General features: G+C 44.1%; 1 protein-coding gene across 1 annotated transcript in view; it reads left to right on the forward strand.

Moving 5' to 3' along the window:
• The window catches only part of LOC124596493 (caskin-2), a 967,843-nt gene that overhangs the window by 446,971 nt on the left and 502,601 nt on the right, over positions 1-18,271 (forward strand). The window contains exon 2 of the mRNA XM_047135646.1: positions 1,615-1,701. Coding sequence (XP_046991602.1) covers positions 1,656-1,701 — 46 coding nt within the window. The 5' untranslated portion in view covers positions 1,615-1,655. The remainder of the gene's footprint in view (positions 1-1,614; positions 1,702-18,271) is intronic.

Below are 18,271 nucleotides of genomic sequence, written 5' to 3' on the forward strand. Positions count from 1 at the left end.
ACCTCGTACTGGTACAAGTGGTGAGAGAGAGAGAGCTGCTTATACTGTGTACACAGACAGCAGCTGGCAACGTCCGCCGTAATGGCAGTTTACGTTCTGCAGCAGCAATTTCAGGGAATACTCAGTGCATCGGGACATTTAAAATTATTTATACAGACTCTCCACTTAACGTCAAATGTTTCTGTTCATTAAACGGACGGTTTACGTCCTTTATTACTTGGAGAATGTAACATATTAAAGTTTTAGCACTACTTTCCTTTTTTTTTTTTTTTTTTTTTTTTTTTTTTTTTTTTTCTAAAATGTGTTCCAACCGCATTAAGTGTGCCTACCTCTTGCTCTGACAAACCAATACCTGTAACTCCACTCTTTATATAGAATGCTCGAGTTAATTTCTTTCGACCTCTTATCATTTTTTTGCTGACAGAGTTGTAAACGCTATGAGGATGAGACAAAAACGAAGATTGTCTACTCTTATTGCTCCGTACTTCTGCTGCACTTTCGCTGGAATTTTTTTTTTTTTTTTACTGTGAACCACACACGAGCACGGCCTGTAGTAATGTAGTACGTAATGGCGGTTGTTAAGGGTTTGTTTGTCGTACTGCACTTTCCAGACGCCGTTTCTTAGAACTGCAGTATTCATACAGGATGAACCAAAAGGAATGGTCAATGTTTAGGAGGCAAAAAAGTCCAGCAAACATGGGCTCTGAAATTTATACCGCCAAAACTGTGAGCACTCGTTCATCTACTACACTCTGAAACAAATCACTTCTCCTGCAATATGTTTGTTTTCCATATTTTGTGAGGAGGCAGTATGGACTAAGTAAAGCTGAAGTTGTCGATAAACTTCCGCTATAAAACGCGTACCTTACGAGTTATAAGCACTTGTTCAGTAGAAGTGAATATGAATTAGTGCTTATGCTTCACAGAGTCCATTACTTCTGGACTTTTCTATCCAAGTATAGAAAGCAAAAAGCTTGCGATATGAGAGATATGTTTCACAGTACCGAAGATGAACAAGTGCTCCAACTCCTGTCCATGTCTACTGGACTTGTCTTGTCCTACCCCTGAATACTGACCGTTCCCCCGTGCTACACCCACACGCAGTAGGCGCACTCTTTTCTTCATTATGCTACACATTTTTTCCCTGTAACTTATCGAAGGCTTTTTCGAGATAAGGAGAATGTCAAGTACGTCTGTCGACTAAGATCTGCATGTTCTTGAATGATGTTTCACCATAAATACTGCATCTGTTGTCGATCTTCCTTTCGGAGACCGATTTCCTTTTTTACTTACTCACTTACCCCTCTGATATTACTTTAGTCTGGTGTTCAGGATGCTATCGTAAGTCACGCATGCTGCGGCTAATTCCGGCATAATTGTGGCAGCATAATATACGTTTGTAACTAACACAAGCAGTGTGGGGGCGGAAACTGAATTCTTGATGATGGGCCAAAGGTGTTTAGTTGCCAAATAATACAGGCAGGCTGCTTTAAAGGCGAATAAAGACGTATCATTCGTACATTTGTTTCTTCTACGATAACATTCACACATCTTTCTTTAGACATCTTGTAATAAAGATGCTGTGCACCTAACGCGTCGTTTTCGTTGTTCCAGGTAAGGAATAATTCCATCGAGCTGTGAAGGCGCCATCCGGGATGTTTGCCAACTTGTGCGGAAATAAGAAAGCAGCCGAGCACAAAGGTACCGTAGTCTTTTTTTCTTTACAGTTGCAGTTGGACTTATTTTGAAGACTCTTTGTACATAAATGTTCCGAAATGTTAGGGGCCCAGAGTCATGGAATAAGTCTGCACATATTATACGGTAATACATTTATATAACGCTGATTCTGTGCCGTCGCTTTTCAGTGTTTCATCACTTACTACATAACACGACTCAAGCATAATGCTGTCATTCTTTGCGGAAGTACCGCCTCCGCATGGAAATCACGTCTGAGATGATGTAGCCGGTATTGTAGCTGGTATTTCTGTGGTCCCCAGAGGTTCTCGGTTGTGGGTAGGTCTGCTGATGTGGTGGCCCTGAGGAGACTTTCCAGCGCTATCCAGGAACCTCGGCCCCACAGCTTCGCGGCTGTAGGCGTTCTCAGAGCGAAACTGTCAACTCCGCACGGAACTGTAATACATTCGTGGAGGCACTTCATCACAGTCTCGCTGAACTGCCCATCAGGGACGTCAAAAAGTGTCTCTCGCGTTTTCACGCTAAATACTGCTGCAGAAACTTCCTTCCTCCGCCAAGATTCGAACCACAGAGTTGAGCGGGTATTGGTGACGTCTGGCTCCACCCTGTATTCTGTAATGTCTTATATCCTATATTCTAGAATGTTCTTATCGTGTATACCACACTAGAGTCACGAGATATCTCCTCATACTGTGTCGGACCTCTTTTTGCCCGGCCGAGCGGGATAGCGCAGAGGTTACCACACAGGACTCTCATTCGGGACGACGACGGTGCACACCTGCGTCCAGTCATCGTGATTTAGGTTTTCCGTGATTTCCCCAAGTCGCTTAAGGCAAATTCCGGGACGGTTCCTTCGAAGGCGCACGACCGCTTTCCTTCACCATGCTTCCCTAACCCGAACTCCGTCTCTAACGACCTCGTTGTCGACGGGACGTTAAACACTGACGTCATCCTCCTCCTCCTCCTCCTCGTAGTGCAGCAACTCGACTCGGCATGCACTCGGACCCTGCAGAAATATTGATCCCTGCCAATTCTGTAGCCGTCCATAATTGCCAAAGCGTAGCCGATGCAGGATTTTGTGCACCAACTGACCTTTCGATCGTGTCCCGTGCCGGGCGATGTGGGCGGCCAAATCATTCGCTCGAAAGTGTCCAGAATGTTCTGACATGACAGACTGCCATCCATAAACATTCCATCGTTGTTTGGCTGCAAATAGTTTCCAAGTAGCCGAACTTAGCCAGCAAAGAACCCAGTCCACTCAGTGTACATACGGGGCATAACAACTTGGGTTCGTGGCTTTCGTGGGGTGTTCGCCACACTCGAACGCTACCGCCAGCCCTTACCGACTGAAATCGGGAGTCATCGGACCAGGCCACGATTTTCCAGTCGTCTGGGATCCAACCGATATGACGGTCACGAGCCCACAAGAGGCGCTGCAGGCCGTGTCGGCTGTTAGCAAAGGCTCTCGCGTCGGTCGCCTGCTGCCACAGCCCATTAACGCCAAATTTCGCCGCACTGTACTAAAGATACGTCCGCAGTACGTCCCACATTGGTATCTGCTGTTATTTCACGCAGTATTACTCGTGCGATAAGCTCCAGCTACCATTCCACGTTCAAAGTGTGTAAACTCCCGGCGTGCGACCACAGCCACGTCGGAGATCTCTCCACGTGAACCACCTGAGTACAGATGCCAAAGCGCCGCCTTCTTACACCTCGTGAACGCGATACTGTCGCAATGTGTATATGTGCGTATCGCTATCCCACGACTTTTCTCACTGTATAACGTCGCGTATCCTGTATTCTATACTGTCGTATTTAGCAGTGCACAGTTTCCGACCACCTTCGGATCTGTCACTATTAGCCTTACTGCATCCGATTGGGAGGCTCGGCAATAAAAACTGCTTTCAAAATTTAACCTGAAACAATAAATTTGTGTTTGAGTACCAGAACCGATATTGTTAACAATACTAACATGATACTTGTCATATAATGTGAGGAATGTTGTCAGTGAAAATATGGAGGTTTGCTTACCGTATCCGGTATCGTCACAAGTAGTCCTCCTTTTGCGTGGATCAGTTTCGTAACTGCAGCGCCATAAGCTCACTAAACAAAACAGTGCCGCAGTGCAAATATACTCCACACCGTCGCAGGTTTATTATAGAAAACAGTATCAGAATTCGAATTTACACAGGCGGAGATTACCAGTAGAAATGAATCACCTTGAGTTTTTTTATTTTCGCTGTTATAATTTACTATGCATGTGGATCGCACAAGACATAACAATTTGTGCATTTTGATGCTAATGGATTAGTAGCAGAGGCCTGACGCTTGCTCCTTTTGCAAGTTCGCTAAACGTGGCACATAGGCACAGTCTTCTGACTGGTTTGATTCCTCTCCTCTGCCAACCTCTGCATCTCAGAGTAGCACTTGCAACCGACTTCCTCAGTTACCTGCTGGATGTATTCCAACCTCTATCTTCCTCTACAGTTTTTGCCCTCTACAGCTCCCTCCACTACCGTGGAAGTCATTCCCTCATGTCTTAACAGATGTCCTATCATCCTGTCCCCTCACCTTATCAGTGTTTTCCACATGTTCCTTTCCTCTCCGATTCTGTGTAGAACCACCTCATTCCTTACCTTATCAGTCCACCTAATTTCCAACATTCGTCTGTAGCACCACATCTCAAATGCTTCGATTCTCTTTTGTTCCGGTTTCCGCACAGTCCATGTTTCACTAACATACAGTGCTGTACTCCAGACCTACATTCTCAGAAATTTCTTCCTCAAATTAAGGCCGATATTTGATATTAGTAAATTTCTCTCGGCCAGGAGTGCCTTTTGTGCCATAGTTGGTCTGATTGTGATGTCCTCCTTGCTCCATCCGTCATTGGTTATTTTACTGCCTAGATAGCAGAAGTCCTTAACTTCATCTACTTCGTGACCATCAATCCTGATGTTAAGTTTCTCGCAGTTCTCATTTCTATTACTTCTCATTACCTTCGTCTTTCTCCGATTTACTCTCAAACCATACTGTGTACTCTTCAGACTGTTCATTCCGTTCAGCAGATCATTTAATTATTCTTCACTTTCACTCAGGATAGCAATGTCATCAGCGAATCGTATCATTGATATCCTTTCACCTTGTATTTTAATTCCACTCCTGAACCTTTCTTTTATTTCCATCATTGCTTCCTCGATGTACAGACTGAACAGTAGGGTCTTACATCCTTTTTAATACGAGCACTTCGTTCTCTGTCGTCCACTCTTATTATTCCCTCTTGGCTGTTATACATGTTGTCTATGACCTGTCTGTCCCCATAGGTTACCCCTACTTTTTTCAGAATTTCGAACATATTGCAACATTTTACATTGTCGAACGCTTTTTCCAGGTCGACAAATTATATGAACGTGTCTTGATTTTTCTTTAGTCTTACTTCCATTATTAACCGCAACGTTAATTTCCTGTGAATTTCTTTGCTTGATATACTTTTATAACATGAATCATACTTGCAGATGTACATCGCACTGAATTTATCTTGAGGATCACGTCTTACTCAGTCATACGATACCTCCATTTCATATATTATCACTCTGATGTACACAGGGTGCTCCAGAACTTATGGTCAATATTCAGGGATATGACAGAAATGATCATTCAAAACAAAAACGTGAAGTAAACATGGGCACTAAAGCGCATATCTTAAGAGCTATGAGCAATTCTTTATCTTGGATAATGTGAAACAAATCTCTTCTAATGCAAGCGCTTTGCTTTCTTAATTTTGCGAACTGGCAGTGAGTGCCAAAACAAGGAAAAAATGTCCAATAAACGTGTACTCTAAAATGCGTACCTTAAAAGTTATGCACACTAGTTCATTAGAAGAGATCTCTTTTAAAGTAGCGAAGATGAACACGTGCTCATAAATTTTAAGTTATGCATTTTAGAGCACACGTTCACTGGACATTTTTTTCCTGTTTTCGTCTGTACTGCCACTTCCCAAAATATGGAAAACAAAGAGCTTGCAGTAGAAGCGATTTGTTTCACAGTATGGAAGATCAAGAATTGCTCTTAGCTCTTAAGGTATGCGCTTTAGTGCCCATGTTTACTTGACTTTTTTGTTTCAAATGATCATTCGTGCCGTATCCCTGAATATTGACCGTCACTTCTGAAACACCCTATTACTTGTTTCCATTTAAGCGGTACAAACAAACAAAATACATTTATAAATTTCAAACCTTGCAGTTTCTTACAACATTCGAAACACAATAATCTTGAGGATGCAACCCAAGGTTACCTCAAAAGGAAGTCTTATGTGATTTTAAATGTGTCAGCATAGTAGTGTTAATATGTAGATATGTGTTTCGTGTTGAAATCGTTTTAGATCGTGAAAATGAGGCTGAAACGAGCTAAGCACTCGCCGAGGCGAGTGCCGAGAAACCTGAAAAAAAACCACACTTGGATTGGCTGGCAAGAGCGATTCGAAACGACGGGGAATCAAATCGATTCGGCTCTGGCCTTTCCAAGTCTGGCACACAGCAAGCAGACCCATTTTTAAAATAGCACCTTATAACTGATCAGCTGAATTACATTGTACCAATGTTGAAATGACCTACGAGCGTACTCGCTCAGTGTTACTAGAAGCACAAATATATTTGGATTAATTAGCTTAGGAGAAAGTTAGAATTTTGCAGGATTGAGTTTTCCCGGATTTGTCCTAGTTTTGAGGACGTCCATAGGCGTACTCGACTGATTCTTGTACTACTATCCCGGGCAAACCAGGACGTGTTTCGTGTGTGGGAAAATTCGATTGCTTGGAAATAAATAGATTGTAATAAATCTTAGTTAAGTCATTAAAACGGCTCGAATTAGTTTCTTTGTTTCACTGAATTAAAAACCCAGAGGCAAGCACGCTTAGATGCTCTCCTATACACATGCACGACATTGCAAAATGATCTTTACAGCTTTGACGACGTATATTTCCGAAATGGGAATAGGTAAGAAGGTGCGGTTTGCGGCATAATGTTCACACACGCCGAAAGCTGTTTTTTTTCTTCTTGTTTTCGTATGTTAGTTATTGACTGGTCACCCACCAGCACTTGGCACAGTGTGTGGTCAGATCTGAAACCCAGGTCCTGCGGAGGCCTTTCTTTCTTTTTTTGTGGGACCTGCAGAGACTGTGAACGGCAGAAGCACGTTTTGACGAGGAGAGCACGGAAGGTCGGACGTGGAACTGGAATATCGCTTAGGCATCCAGTGTGCTTCAAATGGCCCACACACTTAAAGTGACCATCCGCCCCCTGCTTTTTTTCGTGACAGTCACGATTTTTTTAACTTTGGCCCAATTTTATCAGAAGTAATTCAGGACCTATTTGTTTCGGATTTATCAATTATGAAATGATTTATCCCCAATTAAATGTTCAGTTTAGCTGTATCAGTATGCTGGTACTGAAAGCTATTTTCCCAAATAAGTAATGTGTGGAGCAGCGACAAAAATAGTTTTTTGTAGAAACTACGAAAGCAATGTTAGTGACCACAGTGAATTATGATGAAGCTTGAGTTGAATGTTTTCATGTGCTGTTGAAGAATGCAGACAAAATTATTAATAAATACTCTACGTCTGCTCGCACTCATTCAGCTTAGAAGTAGGACTGTTGATATTTTTAAAAATTACCAAATAAGCAGCAACCAGTCGCAAGATCATGTTTTCTTTATTTAATTTTGCATATCGATTTTAATTGATTAACAATCGATATGCAAAATTAAATAAAGAAAACATGATCTTCCGACTGGTTGCTGCTTATTTGGTAATTTTGTGGTTTACTGTCGCTGCACAACTTCGGAACCGTATGGAGCCCCCCTCCCCCCCCCCCCCCCCCCCCGCCCCATTCAGGATTTTTAAAAATATCGGAAATCCTATATATAAGTATTTAAAAAATTATCACAATGGCTTGAGATTTATGGAAATAATATCGCTCTATCGGCGGAAAAAATATCGACGTATCTGACTATAAAAATATCGGCAGCACTTAGTATATACAGGGTGTTACAAAAAGGTACGGCCAAACTTTCAGGGAACATTCCTCACACACAAATAAAGAAAATATGTTATGTGCACATGTGTCCGGAAACGCTTAATTTCCTTGTTAGAGCTCATTTTAGTTTCGTCAGTATGTACTGTACTTCCTCGATTCACCGCCATGATTTCATAGGGGATACTCTATCTGTGCTGCTAGAACATGTGCCTTTACAAGTACGACACAACATGTGCTTCATGCACGATGGAGCTCCTGCACATTTCAGTCCAAGTGTTCGTACGCTTCCCAACAACAGATTCGGTGACCGATGGATTGGTAGAGGCGGACCAATTTCATGGCCTCCACGCTCTCCTGACCTCAACCCTCTTGACTTTCATTTATGGGGGCATTTGAAAGCTCTTGTCTACGCAGCCCTGGTACCAAATGTAGAGACTCCTCGTGCTCGTATTGTGGTCGGCTGTTATACAATACGCCATTCTCCAGGGCTGCATCAGCGCATCAGGGATTCCATGCGACGGAGGGTGGATGCATGTATCCTCGCTAACGGAGCACATTTTGAACATTTCCTGTAACAGTGTTTGAAGTCACGCTGGTACGTTCTGTTGCTGTGTGTTTCCATTCCATGATTAATGTGATTTGAAGAGAAGTAATAAAATGAGCTCTAACATGGAAAGTAAGCGTTTCCGGACACATGTCCACATAACATATTTTCTTTCCTTGTGTGTGAGGAATGTTTCCTTTTTGTAACACGCTGTATATGCTGCCGGTGGTGATGCTGTTTGGTTTGTGGGGCGCTCAACTGCGCTCACATCAGCGCTGGTACGAAGTCCCAAGTTTTATAAGGTCCAGTTTTTTCACAATCCATTCTACCCACTGTTACAAATTATGATGATGATGATGATGATGATGAAATGATGAGGACGACACAACAGCTAGTCCGCGGGCAGAGAAAAATCCCCACCCCGGCCGGGAATGGAACCCGGAACCCCGTGATCCAGAGGCAGCAACGCTACCCACTACACCACGAGCTGCGGATAAAATGTACTGCCGGTTTTAGTGTTTTATATTTAGAAGTTGATTTATTGTTAGATATTCTGTACATCAACAAGTCTGCCCATTCCCCGTATAGCAAGAAGTAAAAGGAAAACGATGCACGTCCACACTCAGCGAAAAACACTTTGCTAAGAATGGTGACTGCATGTAAGTGGCACAGTAAAAGGTGTCCTGTGGTCCGTCGTTCAGTTTCTTCGTCACATATCGGATTTGTCCGGAAGACTTCCGCGGTTTTTCATTTCTGCCAGCGCCAGCAGTTGCAGTTTCTGTTGGTAGCCGCGAGCGCCGATTACGTCTGTATTTCCCCCCGCACGTCTCCACCCACCGTAAAGGCCAGTCTTATCATATGGATGTTTGTTCATCGACAACTGTTTCTGAAGAACGCCGATGTGAAGAACAGTAGTTGGTGTGCTGTTTCTTCACGTCGGAAATCTTGTTATTCCATTCACCCCCAGTGCAATCGGACTTCTTTTGTGCCACTTATACTTTCTTCACACAGTTAAAGAGAAAGATTAGACATGATGGAAGCTCAAGAAGTACGAGCAGTAACACACCTTCACACAGTGAAATTAAAATAATGTTCTACTACTGTATCAAACTTCAAACATTTGCCGAAAACTGTGAAAAAAATATAATATAAAAATATCGGCACTCGATGCAGCCATTTTGATATCGATATATAGGGTGAAAGAATATCAGCGATGGACATCGATAATTTTTGGGAAAATATCGATATATCGTTATTTAATCAACATCCTTACCTAGAAGGCACTAACAAAATACACATTAATGTACTTTTCATAACAAATTAAAGTGATAGTTTGCATTTCTTGTGTTTAATTAAGATTTTTTTGCAATATCAGAATCTTTTAATGTGTCCAGAATTTGTGTCTAAAAAATATGAACTGTGTTTTAGTGTGATCGAATTTAAGCAGGTAATTTTGGAACTTCCTACGGAAACTTTCCGTACTTCTTTGTCGAGGCAGTGAAAAGTCACCGACAGTGGGCGATCGCATAAACCGCGACGCCGCCCTGACCGCCAGAAGACTGAATGTTTTAAGTGTCATTCGCCTTCTACTCACTGACCTGCATTAAAACTGACTTCCTTTACGTTCATGGTCCTTGCCGCAGATTACTACGTCTCGTGTGTAAAGGTTATCTGCTGATCTACTGGTGGGTAGGAGGTGCGAGCCCTCTGGCGTTGACCGCACCGAAACGAAAGCGAGGAAACGTCCCCCCTCTCGCGTCGCCGCTCCCCGCGTTTCATCGTGGCCACCGGCCAGCTTACCGTGTACAGTGTGTGTGTGTGTGTGTGTGTGTGTGTGTGTGCGTGTGCGTGTGTGTCCGGCTCTCCTGGAGCCAGGGAAGGCGCGAGGCCGCTGGAGAACTGTCGCCGCACAGCAGTGACCCTTGACGAACCTCGCTGCAGGCCGGTTCCCACTAGGGCTGCCGCGCGTCAAAACCGCGCGTCAGCGGCTTGGTTGCCATGGAAACGGCGTCAGCGGCACGGCGCGGCGGGGTCTGCGTCGCGGTTTGCCCATGTCGAACTGCTTCCGCTGCCGCGTGCCGCGCTCCAGGTTCGCGCCGCCAATCACAGAACGCGCTGAGCGTGACGTCAGGTACGGAACCCCGGGCCACACGAACTTTCGCCGAACCGCTGCCGCGGACGCGGCGGCAGCTATGAAATACTTATCATCCGATTCCAAGGAAACTATTCGGTAGAAAAACTTGATTCTTGTGCATGTTACAGCCTGATATCTTCTCTCGATAAAGGACCGAATTTCTTTTCGTTATTCGCCGTGGTTACTTGCTGTATCATGTCCATTATAATTATCCGGGCTGTTATGCCGTGGTCGGTGGATGAATTTTGTCTCAAATACCAACGTTTCGTCTCCGACTGCGGGAGACATCTTCAAGGGGGTCCGTAGGTCGATGGGAGGTCCAACACACCCACTGGCTCGCTACTGTCACCTACGACCCAAGGACCCCCTTGAAGATGTCTCCCGCAGTCGGAGACGAAACGTTGGGAATTGAGACAAAATTCATCAACCGACCACGGCATAACAGCCCGGATAATTATAATGGACATGATATTTCCGGCCGTGAAAGTCTACATTTTAGTAGTTGCTGTATCGCATTTACGTAAACCTTTACACGAAATTTTAATGAGTGTGCAGAGGTAAAAACGCATTGCGTGGACTTTGCGTACAGTTCATTTTAGGTAATACATTATTGCGTATGAAATTTAGCCAACATATCGAAATTGTTTTTAAAGCTGAGAGCAGAACGATAGCTATCACCGTTCTCGAAATATTGAATGATTTGTCGGCGGACGGGCTGTGCGGTGATCGCGCGTGGGTTGCTCGCGACGCGACCGATACTTCGTCCTGCTCGTCGTAAACCATGTGGTTGTGTCAACTGCAAATTTCGTAAATGGTTCAAGAAATCAAATGTGTTCTTTTGCAAACGATAACTTGTGAAAAGTCATGTATTTCGTCGCATGATAAATATCCTAAATGTGTTTATCTACCGAGATATGAAAGTAACTACAGTTTTTCAGAAGGGATAGATGAATTTTTTTAAGCAGCATTTAATAGCATGTGGAATGAGAAGTTAAACCGAAACTAATTTGCTGGTATGTCATAAGATGTAATTTAGTAAATATATACAGCTATTGATTATTTCCTTCGGTAAGTAACAAACTTTTTTTTCTTTATCCACTGTACTTTACTGATTCAAGACGCGTTTCGCCTTTTACTTTAAGGCATCTTCGGTGGAATCTAGAATGATTCAGTTTTGTTTTGATATGTGATACTTGCAGATTGTAAAACAGTTCACTTCTTTTTTTACGTGAATAACTGTTTACTTACAGTGAATCGAGTTTTTGGCGGACATATACGTTTCCCCTCACCTGGTCTCATGCTGGAGGTTGAACTAAAACTTAGATTATGGAACATAAGCACATTTTCATGTTTGCTCTTTTTTCTTGTGTCACTAGCTGTAGACATTTTACAGAAAACACTGATTTGAAGTGGTAACTACAATGTGTTCACCTTATGTCCCTTCCTGTTTGGTTTGTTTATGTACATGGTGCCAACATAAAGAATTATATGCTGACAACTAACATTTGTTTATTTCTGTTCTCCTTATATTGTATATGTGTGTGGCTAGCTAGTGATAGTTATAGAAAGTTGAAAGTGACTGCAGTAGTTGTCAGACAGTGGTTGAAAGATTTGGTGCTCAGCTGATTTCAGTTTTGGTTTAAATGTTTTGTGGAGGAGTGCATGGAAGAGTAAATTCACTGCTTACATTAATACATAAAATAGTAGAATAGTATTTCAGCAGATGATTATTATCAGAATCCCCTTTGTCCTCACTCTTTGACGCCCCATAATACGTCCTGTCAACTAACCCCTATTGTTGTCACAGTTGTGCCGTAATTTCCTCTTCCTCCTCTATTTAATTCCGTACCTCTTCTTTAGTCACACGATCCTCGTATCTAATCTTCAGGATTCGTATTGATCACCACTTTTTGAAAGCGTCCATTGTCTTCTTGACAGAACTGTTCATCGTCCACGTTTCACTTACATACAAGGCTGCACTCCACACAAATACCTTTGTAAAATAGTATCCAACCATTAGAATTTATATTCGATGTGAACAAATTTTCTTTTTCAGGACGCTTTTCTTGCTATTGACAGTCTTCAGTCAGTTTTGCGTCTGCACCAGGAAATGCCTTACAATTTAAAATCTGGTTTCGAAAACTTTGTTCCAAATATATATTATTCTTTCGTGATTCTTAAGCAAGGTGCTGGCGATGATTACATTTTGCTCTGTGGGAAATTTTATCAGGTGGCTTCCACTTTCATCCCTTCCACCTAGCCTTTGTGTTGTTACTGTTTTCGTGTACCTGCTACCGTATCACATTTTAAATTTTTGTCTCGCTTAACTATCTGAATAATTTCTTTTGTCGTACATTGTTTCAATGTGTTAGGAGATAGTGAACAATCGTGAACGGTAGTCATGAAATCTGTTCATGGTGAAATGAGAAAACATGAATAATGAAATATGTGAAAGAGCACATTGTACAGAAAATGAAAAATTGGTATGTCTTCACCCAACTTCGTCTTTCCTTCATGTATGTGTAAGATATAGTTAACCAAACGCACCGGGCGTTTCGGTGGGTCCCGCCCCGTACCTCAGTGGCGGCCCGTCATTGGCCACCGCTAGCGTCTGCCGCTTCCAGATGGGAACGCCAGTTCCGCGAGCCGCCGCGTCAAAGCAGAAAACGCTTGCCGCTGCCGCTGCCGTTGCCGTAGGACGCGCTGCCGCGCTCTAGTGGGAACCAGCCTGTAGCGTCGTAGCGGGCCGTGTGTGGCGGGCGCGCTCGGGTCGGGAACCCCAGGCCTGCGAGCGAGCTGTCTGGCAGCGTGGCTGCGGTGCTCCTCGGGAATTCTGTTTTGCACCTTCGTTGTTGCCTCTCTAATAGGTGCGTAAACAGGGGCCGGCATTACGTAACCCAACTGGGAACTTAATTCTGAGGGTGGTGGCGCGGACAGCTCCGGTAGGCGCCTTACGTCAGGGATTCCTCCTGTAACCGTGGCCACAGCTGCGGAGCCGCGCTGTTAAAAAAAATGGTTCAAATGGCTCTGAGCACTATGGGACTTAACACATGTGGTCATCAGTCCCCTAGAACTTAGAACTACTTAAACCTACCTAACCTAAGGACATCACACACATCCATGCCCGAGGCAGGATTGGAACCTGCGACCGTAGCAGTCGCGCGGTTCCGGACTGCGCGCCTAGAACCGCTAGACCACCGCGGCCGGCTCGCGCTGTTACGTTCCATCAGAAGAGCGAGTTCTGGGGCCGAGCAGCCAGGAGCCAGCAGGCAGGAGGTGGAGGTGGCAGACTGTGAGAGGCGCTCCTGCTCGCTTTCAGTGCGCCGCTCCCCCTCCCCCCCCCCCCCCCGTTTCCCCCGCCGCCACTAACACCATACCAGTGCGAACTGGTGAAGTTGCTCTGTTACGGCAGCAGGCTGCAGGCTGCAGTGCGTCAGTGCCATAAGCGAACTCGAGAGAGCGGAACGTGACGCGGTCGCCGCTGTAAGCGCCGCCTCTCTTGCGCTACAGCGATGGAGGTCTCAGTGCGGTAGTAGGTCTCGGTAAGAAAGCTGTCTGCTAGTGGGGTACTCTAATTAATGTGTCGTATGCCCGCATGGAAAATTTCGCTACTACTACCGACGTAGCTGTACACAGTACGAATTGCACCGGCACTGATTTCCCAGGAAGCGTGACAACACTCACACTGCTTGTCACATCAGAATTTCTAAGAGCAAAATTTATATATGTGGTTCGAAATTTATTTACAGCTCAATAAGTTGCATTTCCATATTCTTACTTGACTGTCATAACGAGTCAGAGTAAAATATAATTTAAAAGTTCATTGTACACTTAGTGACGCCATAGTCACACTGTATAATTTTTTTTCTTTGAAAAGAAGGGGTTACATTACAGCTTTCAACGAACTATGTCGTCATTTTCAAATGTAAAAACATCGGTTGGAGAATAGGTAATGCGAATATATATAATTCCCATTATATTTCCTCCAAGTGACGTTTTTACATTTGAAAATGACGACATAGTTCGTTGAAAGCTGTAATGTAACCCCTTCTTTTCAAAGAAAAAAAATTATACAGTGTGACTATGGCGTCACTAAGTGTACAATGAACTTTTAAATAATGAGTTGTGGCTTACGTCAAGCAGTGACGCGCCACTCTTCTGTGTTCATTGGGGTCACCTGGGGAACACTGTTGTCTGAACTATTTCTTTCAGATATTGATTTATTTCTCGATTCACTTGTTTAGCCCGGCAAGATTAGAGCGCTGAGGCCGTCTTTCACAGCTTACCAGGCGCTGTATCTATTTCGCATTATGTTCAGCACGATAAATCTCAAGCTATATCAAAAATAGAACATTATAAAACATTTAGTAATTAGAGTAGTGCAGAAAGAGGCAAGAAAGCACAGTGTACAATCGTTGACGAGTAGGACAGTAGAGACAAGTTAGACGGGGATAGTTTCACACTATGAGATTTAGCAGCAGCGGACCCAGACGCATCTACCTGTAGCCATTCCTGAGAAGAATTTCTACGGTCATCTTAGCTGCGATAAATGCAGGAACTCTCAGTGTAGGTGGCTCCGCAGTAGCGGTTCCCAACTTTTTACTCTGACGGGACACTTTCAGTATCGTGGTACTTTGATGGAACACCTCATTTATCTCCGTTTTTAAAACGGACAAAAACTTGATTTATTCCGTGCTTACTTCAATTTTAAATCGTAAATTATCGTAGTATTTTTAAAGAAGTAGATAGTATCGTCAGATGGTCGTGAAAAAACGCAGTGCTAATTAATAGTTTTTGGCGGAACACAGTTCGGAAGAGACACTCCTGCGGAGGCACAGTGAGAGGCGGAAACGCGAGCACGGGCAGGACCGTCACGTGACGCGGACCGACAGTGGGCAGAACTAGTGGCGTAAGCGAGTCTCATTGGGGCCAGAGTGTTAAGGGCCCGGCCACTGGCAACCCACACTCGGGAACCGGGGAGGCCGCGGTGTTGTGGCGTTTGTGGAAAGCGGTCCGAAGCCTGCGCCACGTGTCGCAGTTTGACTGCCGACGCTGTGCGACTGCTCGGCAGCGCGCCGTTCGGCGCACGCTACCCGCACCAGACTCCCCGTGCACGTTTGTCTGCCGACCGAACGACGTCGCGAGTCGCGCTCGCACTGGCCACAGAATAGTCCAGGTCGGGCGAATGACGTCTCTCGTTGCACCGGGCCGACGGCCACACGGGTATGCGCAGTCATCCGGCCGAACGGATACCCGAAACGCGGATCGCGACACGGGAACAGTTCGGTGAGGACAACAGTATTACACTACGGATAAAATCAGCTCGCCTTCCGTGGGCCTGTGGTTGTAATGGAAGGCACCGCAACGCCTGTGGACCGGTCGAACACTGCTGCACACCACGCGCGTCCTTTTAATGCTCGGCGACTTGCAGCAGGACAGCTCTGTGTATGATTGGTTGCGGGCGCCAATATCTTCTGCGTCGCTCCGTTCAACTCCCTGTTGTGCCCTGGTCTGGTCAAGTGGGAGTTATCTTGTCGGTGGGTCCGCTGACTGTCGGTCGGCTGAGTTGTCGTCGCATCGTGATTGGTTGGCCCGACAGCATGTCTGACCTAAGCGAGCGTTAGTGTCTGAATTCCAGGCCGACCCTCGAACATCTGAGCGCCCTTGGGTGTACCTTTTTTATTTGTTCTTCTTGTTTGTACTTGTATGACTTCTAGCCGATTTCTTTTTTAAATTCGGGTTGTTTTGCCCTTAAGGCGAAACATTCTTTAGGCTTTCAGCCTAATTTAAAGAACTGTTTCCCGTAAGACCTTTCGCATTTTAAAGGTTTTAATGTTGTTGAATTTTGAATGTTGGGCCTTCAGCCGATTTTGAGTTTGAGTTGTTTTGCTCTTAAGGCTTTCATCCTAAATTAAAGAACTGTTTCACGTAAGGCCTTTGGTATTTAAGAAAAATTAATGTTATGGAGTTTTAAGTGTTAGGCGTTCAGCCGATCTGAATTTAACTTGTTTACTTCAGCGTAACTACAGAACTGTTTTAAGATAAGGCTTGCCTTTTAAATTTCTGATTATGCTTGAGTTTTAAGTTATTAGTCTCCAGCCGTTTTTAAATTAAAGTGGCTTTCAGCCAGTAATTAAGTCCCAAAGATTAAGGCTATGTGCTTAAAAAAAATTTGGGCATCTTGTAATGTTTGATCAAATAATAAAGTTGTATGTTCGATTGTAACTGACAGCCCCTTATTTTGGCCCCATTCCACAATTTATAAAATCTGTCCTGTCCTGTGGGTAAAGCCGGGCGTTTCTCATATGTTGCTTTATATGAAATGCAGCAAAATTATTGAATTATTCTTTGACTTGGAAGGATATTACTATCTGTCACGAATCTCGAGAAGGTGGATTGTAAGTAAAGTGGTTTGTCCCGAACTCGTGCATCAGCGAAAGAGCCAGAAGGAATATTCACAAGATTCCTCGTATCTCGTAAATGGTTTCAGATATCGAAACAAGATTTTAGCAAATGATAGTACACGAAGTGCGGATTATTTTGCCGTGTGATTAATATGATACACTTCCAAATCTAACGCGATGTTCGAGCGACTACAGAATTTTTCAGTGAAATAATGTAATATTTAAGCACCATCGATAGCTAGTGAAACGAGAATTGTTGTTGGTTTGAAACAACACATATGAAGAAATCACAGTTTATTTTTGTACCGATAATTAACATTTTCCTTAACTATTCATTGTCTTTCCATCAATTGCTGTGTCACGCTTCTGTCGCAATTTGAACTGCGTTATAAGGTTAGTGACATGAATATTTATAAACTGTGCTGTGTTTTGCTGAAACAAGCACATTTGAACGTGGCAACGAGAAAACTTACATATTACTCCAAATTCGTCACTAATTTCTCTGAAGAAAAATGTAGGTAATGATAAGTCTGGGGAAAATAAATCGCTACTTCTGTTGAAACTTCGCCAGAACCTGTATCCCAGTGTATATCTAATAAAAAATTATGTGGGCTGATACTGGCCACCGGATTTGATTTCTCTATTTCAGTAATTTAAGAAATATGAAAACAATTAACAGCATATAGAATACCATGTTTTGTTCCCTATCCCTAAGCAAAATGAAGGATTGTACTTTTCCACCACAAACATCTTCTAGTCCGTCAAGGATGTTGGTAATTTGCATATTTAAATGCGCACCGGATGGGGGTGAAATGATGATAAAGGCAACACAACACCCAGTCCCTGAGCGGATAAAATCCCCGAGCGAGCCGGGAATCGAACACGGGCCCCTCAGAGCGGCAATCCGTCACGCTGGCCATTCAGCTATCGGGGCGGACACGGAGACTAGCTGGTTACGCCACGAGCGGTGCAGTAGCTAGGTGATCGCTTCGCGCCGTTTCTTCGCTTCCTTTCCGACGCTGCCGTAGCTCTCGCATTCGCACGGCAACGCAACGTGATCTTCCTTCTGACTCGATTTCTTTAATGTATAAATTCGAACAAGTTTACGTGTCTCATGAGACGAGCTCTTTCATCATTTATTTATTTTCTTTTTATTACCTGTTTAGGGTGATGTTTTTGTGCCACTATGCTTACTAGCAGTGCTGCGCAAACTGTTTACAGCGACACCGGAACCAATGTGGTGGTGGCTGAACGTCGAGTGGTAACTCTACGCGAGCGTAATTCCTAACAATCACGCACACTCGACTACGCCGGTACTATGACGTCACGGGAAATACAAGCACGTACAGATGTGGTCTATCCGTTGTAGGCTCAAGTTAGACCGACAAGCGAACAGACGCGTGCACGTCAAAAAGAAAGAATGTCGATTGGTAGGAAGGTTTCCAGAGGCACCCAGTTTCGAGGC

The sequence above is a fragment of the Schistocerca americana genome, chromosome 2, assembly GCF_021461395.2.
Source record: "Schistocerca americana isolate TAMUIC-IGC-003095 chromosome 2, iqSchAmer2.1, whole genome shotgun sequence".
In the NCBI taxonomy this organism is placed as follows: domain Eukaryota; kingdom Metazoa; phylum Arthropoda; class Insecta; order Orthoptera; family Acrididae; genus Schistocerca; species Schistocerca americana.